Source organism: Notothenia coriiceps, unplaced genomic scaffold, assembly GCF_000735185.1.
Source record: "Notothenia coriiceps isolate Sejong01 unplaced genomic scaffold, NC01 NC01_scaffold00013727, whole genome shotgun sequence".
Taxonomy (NCBI): domain Eukaryota; kingdom Metazoa; phylum Chordata; class Actinopteri; order Perciformes; family Nototheniidae; genus Notothenia; species Notothenia coriiceps.
The window spans coordinates 1-6,012 of NW_011346428.1; the positions used below are offsets into that span (position 1 = coordinate 1).

Here is a 6,012-nt window from a genome sequence, read left to right on the forward strand (position 1 = left end):
CCCCCTCAGTTTGTGCCCCACCAGAGTCTGCTGCGCTTCATGGTGGACATCGCGGGGGGGATGCAGTATCTGAGCTCTCAGGGCTTCCTGCACAGAGACCTGGCTGCACGCAACTGCATGTTAGTCTATCAGAGGGAGACATTGAGGGGGGGCAAATGAATGACTCCTTGTTCAAATATGACTGTGACTCTGTCCTTTAGCCATTGGTATTCCTCGGGAGGAAGCTGATCAAAATATCAAGAAAGTAGACTGAGGCTTTAGAGGAGAAAGTGTATTAGCACAAATTAAAAAGACTGTTTATCAGAACTCTATTTGTTGTTATTTTATCCTATACTCCAGAAAGCATTGTTCAGAAGAGGATTAGGGCCATATGAAAATATTTGTTTGGGTTGGGCCCAAAAGTTAAAACAGATAAATGGAGTTCTGAAATTCAGAACTTCCGAATTTTAAGTATTTTTTCTGAAATGTCCCCCACATTTTTTTTACTGGCACTAATCCTCTTCCATATCCCTGCCTAACCTAAAGCATTTTAATTATTTATTTTTTGTATCCATAGGCTGGGCGATGACCTGCGGGTGTGTGTGGCTGACTTCGGCCTGTCCAAAAAAATGTACAGCGACAATTATTACCGCCAAAAAGTGGCGATCCGTGTGCCGATCAAGTGGATGGCGATGGAGAGCCTGTCTGAGTCCCTGTATACCACCAAGAGTGATGTGGTGAGTTCAGGCTTCACGGGACATCGCTTCATTAGACACATGATTAACAGCTGTGAAAGAAAGATAAAACATTCGATTAGATATTATTTCCGCCACAGCAGCACCAAGAGAAGACATGGCACAGGAATAAATCAAATGAAAAACAATAAAGATATACATATTAGAAGTAGAATATGAACCAAATAAGCAAAACAGTGAATATATACGTATCAATAATGAAGGATAAATATGTATAGAGTATATATAATGAATGTACAATATAAATGTACAAATATAATTGAGGGCAGTGTACATTATGCTTGTCCAGCCTATCAATCTCACAAAGTGGAAACATTGAATACAATTTACATTTAAGTTAGCAGAATAATTACAATTTTAAGGTAAATCCTCAAGGGACCACCTTAAAACGATATATACAAATGAGTGAATTAGTGATTTGAGAAGGGAAAAACGGATTAGGATTGGTTAAACAAAGAGCAACTCAAGAACACTATGGAGCTGTGAGTTGCTGTGAGAAAGTAGAGATTGGACTCTCATTCCTGGAATGTGATATTTTCTCTATGTCTTACCTGTATTTGTCGTCCCTACCCTCTCAGTGGTCCTTCGGGGTGACCATGTGGGAGATTGTGTCCCGGGGAAGGACTCCCTATCCTGGAGTGAGCAACCACGAGCTGCTGGAGCTGCTGCTGTCCGGACACAGGCTCAAACCCCCTCAGGACTGTGACCACAAACTGTGAGTTCATCGCTGGTTCAGCTTCAGGCTATTTATTGGTACCCGTAGCTAGATTTGGGTTGCAGATAAAAGGACAAGGGATTTACCCTGACACACATTCTGAAAACAACACATACAACAGACACATCTCTAATAAAAGTACACCCTGCTCCGTCAAAACTTAAAACATTTAAAAAACACTAGTAAAACTATGGGCATTTGTAGTTGATAAATCGATAAATAGGTATCTGTGTGACACTGCTACCACTAATTCCTCTGTGCGATAGCTGCTGGAATAAAGGTGTTTTTATACCGCTTTGTACTACACTTTGGGACAACTAACCTCCTAAAGGAAGAAGCTTAAACTCTGAGTGCAGAGGGGGGGGGTTCATCATTCAATTTAGAGCTGGGTAACCACTGTAACTGTAACTCCAGGTTCAGCTGTGGCTCACCAGTCAGTCTGCTGGACCCCTTTATGATCTGAGTCTCTGCTCTTTAAAGGCAGGTTACCAAAGCATGGCATTAAAGATAAGGACAGAATTGACTCGATAAAAGCAAGATAAACATGATCATCATGGTTTTGTCAATGTTAAAATAGGACAGTTTCCTAAGACAATACAAAAGCAGGTGAAACCTTTTGCACACAGCTTCACAATTTGATTCAGAGCTCAATTTTTTGTCAATAATTGTCCTGAGATATTTGTATGATTGCACATATTCCACTTTCTGATTCACGATGGATAGACTTCATGTAGGTGGGGGATGTCAATGATCATGTCCTTGGTTTTGCTTATGTTCAGTTGTAGATAGGACTCCTCACACCACCTGACAAAGTCATCGATGACAGGGCCGTGGCTGGTCTCATTATCCTGGAGCCTACTAACAATTATATCATCTGCATACTCTAAATCAGGCATGGGCAAACTAAGGCCCGCGGGCCATATATGGGCTTTTTAATCCGGCCTGCCGAATATTGGTACAAAATTGTCCAAATTATAGTAAAGACCGTATTAATTTTGTATGTGTGAGTAACTTGTACCCCAGTGTGTTAAGAGATTCTGAAAGTTTCAGAAAAAAAGATTTTCTCCCTTTTATTCCTGATCCATTTAATAAAAACCTGTCAGAAAATGAGCTGATCAGATTTTGGCCACTTTGTGATGTCACAATGTTTTTTTGGGTTGTGCAATAATTAGCCAATAACCAACCAAGGTAACCCCCCCCCCCCACATACACACCTTATCACCTGAATCTCCTCCTAGAGCACCATTCTGTTTTTTCAAACCAATCACTTCTCAGAGGGGCGTGGCCAGCAGCAGCTCATTAGCATTTAAAGCTACAGAGACAGAATCAGCACTTTTGGAACATGGCTGAAACTGAGGGGATTATGGGATGCTGCAATGATCTGTCTGTTATTACAGCCAAACACTTCAGAGACATGTTCTGTATATATCTGAGACCTATAATATAATGTTGAAGAAGAGTATAATAGGGGACCTTTATACAATTGCAATAGAACATATTTGTGTGAATCAACAATATGCATAGTTGTATATGCCCTGCCTCCTGCGCCCCACCATCACAGTTACGAGGTGATGCAGAGCTGCTGGCACGAGGACCCGAGCCTCAGGCCTGGCTTTGGGGAGCTGTGTGAGACACTGAGAGCTCTCCTGTCAGAGCTGCCAGAGCTGGAGGCCAGCCAGGAGGAGAGCTACATCAACCACGGCCTGGAGGTGGCTGCTGCTGCTGCTTCTGCCTCTCAGGAGACACACACTGAATGTGGGGGGAGATGCGAGAATGTGTACCTGCCTACTCCTCTTGGTGCTGCTGCTGCAGCCAGAGAGGAGGATGAGGAAGTAGCGGATGGCTACCTTAAGTATATTACTGGCTCTGCAGTTAAGGGGGATGATTACGACTAAAAAAGACAATGTTTAAGATACAACATTATAACTGAAACTCTCATTAACTGTGTTTGTATAAAATGCTCAGGGGCATTTCCCCGTAGACTGAGAGAGCGACAGAAAAGAAAATCTATTTTGCACTTTTTATATGTTTTGTATAATTGTATTGTAAATATAAAATCTATTATACAGTAGTTCGTCCTATATTCATTGTGCTAAGTTGTTTAGTTTCTTTTGTATTTGTATATATTTTCTTTTAAAATAGTTCTATTTTTTATCTTTAATTACAACTTATTTTCTTGTGTTGTTTATGTTTTCACACCATAGAAAATTCCTATAAACTCCTAATAAACTCAGTTCTGATTCTTATTCTGATCTGGTGCAGACAAACCTAATGATTGTATTTCCTTTTATAAAAGTTAACTGATAAAGTTGAATAATTTATATTAAAAGTACACATATTTTAAATATAATAATAGAATCTGATTCAGCAAAACACAACTATTTTAACAATTTGATGTCTTTACTTGTGTTTTTAAACATCTATATATATTTTTTTTATTGGGAGTTGACATTTGAGAGTTTTAGCAATAATAATTGTGTTTACATCACCCAACCCAAGCAGCTGCTTTCATGTTTACCTCAGTGAGTTCAGTTATTTTTTAAACCTACTTTTCCTGATAAACTACAAATCCCAGCGCCACTGTTGTTCTCGATTCGTCCCTGCTTTCTGAACCGAGTAGTGACACGTCACCTCACGTCACTACCGCACCTGCGCAGCCATCTTGAACTCCTAGCAAGCAACGGACACAGAAGGCAGAAAATAGGAGTAAATTACGGCAGCCTGACCCGAAGAAACAAGGATATGTCCCCTAGTATCGAGGGTATATGAAACGATAAAGGTCGAATACAGTGGAACGACCTCGGGACGATAACGGAGACGGTAAAACAGCCATCCAAGTGCCTAGGATACCCGGACCTACAAGTCATCTTTTTCGCCGGAGTAGGAAGGAAGATTCGCCGACAGAAAAACACATCCAGAGAGAAACCATGAATCCCGAATAGTGAGTTTACATTTAACACGCTACATGTTAAGGCAAACTCTGTATTGGAAAGAATACTGTTTTAATATGGTGTATAAATAATTAATGCTAATTGTTCTGTCGATACATGTATAGTCAGATATTCGCTAGCTGGCTGTGAACAGGGCGCGGACAGCTCCTTTAATGTGTCGGGCTCCTTAACGTCAGCTGACAGGGCTCGTGCCTCACCGTGTCGGCCGTGTCAAGCGACCTCTTCACGGGACAAATAAACTACCAGTCCGCTGTATAAAACTAGAGGAAAAACAAGATGGAACGCGGTCATAGCTCAACCTAGAAACTAGAACTAAAAGGGTAGCTTTAGCTTGACAGTAACGTCGTTTCATGTAGTAATGGAATACAGTTTGTTGAGCAGTGGCCTCGGTAGAGCCTGTTGTTTCCATATGGACCCTTAAATCTTCATACGCACAGGTGCATACTGTACCTATTTAAGACGCCGGGTACTCAAATTATTTAAAAATGGCTTCCCCTTTAATTCAAGGCTTACAAGCAAACTGATATTTAGCAGTGGTATTAAGTAAATAAGTACATTTAATCAAGTACTGTACTTAAGTTTGTGGTACTTGAACTTTACTTGAGTATTTAAATGTGTTTGTACTCTACTTCAATTCAGAGGTGTATATATTGTACTTTTACTCCACTACGTTTATGTAGTACCTGTTAGTTACTTTGCAGGTATAGATAAATGATAAACAATATGATAAATAAGACTTTATTTGCACCTGGAGTGAATTAACATTCTACCCAGCAGTCAATAAGGTAATTGACATGAGTTCCACCTTTACCAGCTTTCAAAACACATCAATAATATATTAGAAACATATACTATTGTGAAATGGTCCAATCTGCATAATGACTGCTTTTACTTTTGGTTCGTTAAGTATAATTTGATGCTAATACTTCTGTACCTTTCCTTGAGTAACATTTTGAATGCAGGACTTTACTTGTAACAAAGTATCCCTACACTCTGGTACTTCTACCTTGACTCAAGTACAAGATCTGAGTACTTCTCCCACCTCTGATATTTAGCAAATATTAATAATCATAACTATTTGGTTGGTGCCAACCTAAAACAGGTTACCAGGTCATAATGTTGAATACTTGCAATGTGTTAATTTTGCAGTTAAAATGCCCAAACTGGCTTCTATTACTTGCATGCTGGTGCTAACGCCAGGTGATACGGCAGGGAGCAGATGTTTGACGGCTGACCTGCAGCCATGAAACGAGAGGACACCCGGTGTCACCGAATCTGTCTGCCGGTGCGGAAACTATTGACTGTCCGGGAGTCCACAGGAGAAGCTTTTCAATCCCTATTGAGCCCTGTCTAACTAGCTTTGCTAACACCTCCACACCCTTAGCAGACATTCTGGATTTCCCTGTGTGTTTTAAACGAACTGTGCAACATTGCCTCTAGTTGGATATTACTCAATATTGGCTACCATTATATTGTTATTTAATTGATTGGGCTGGTTATCTTTCTAATATAAACGAACTATGTAAAACGTGTATCTACTAAGTTTATTAATGATTAACAGATACTTTTGTAATGATTTAATTAACAGGTATATAACCATATAATAATACCA

General features: G+C 40.0%; 1 protein-coding gene across 1 annotated transcript; it reads left to right on the forward strand.

The window, feature by feature from the left end:
• Positions 1-3: 3 nt before the first annotated feature.
• Positions 4-3,621, forward strand: LOC104948109 (tyrosine-protein kinase receptor TYRO3-like; the record flags this gene model as incomplete). Its single annotated transcript, XM_010774271.1, has 4 exons — positions 4-119; positions 557-716; positions 1,313-1,449; positions 3,011-3,621. Coding segments are annotated over 4 exons (747 nt in total), but the record flags the coding sequence as incomplete, so codon positions are not given.
• Positions 3,622-6,012: the final 2,391 nt, after the last annotated feature.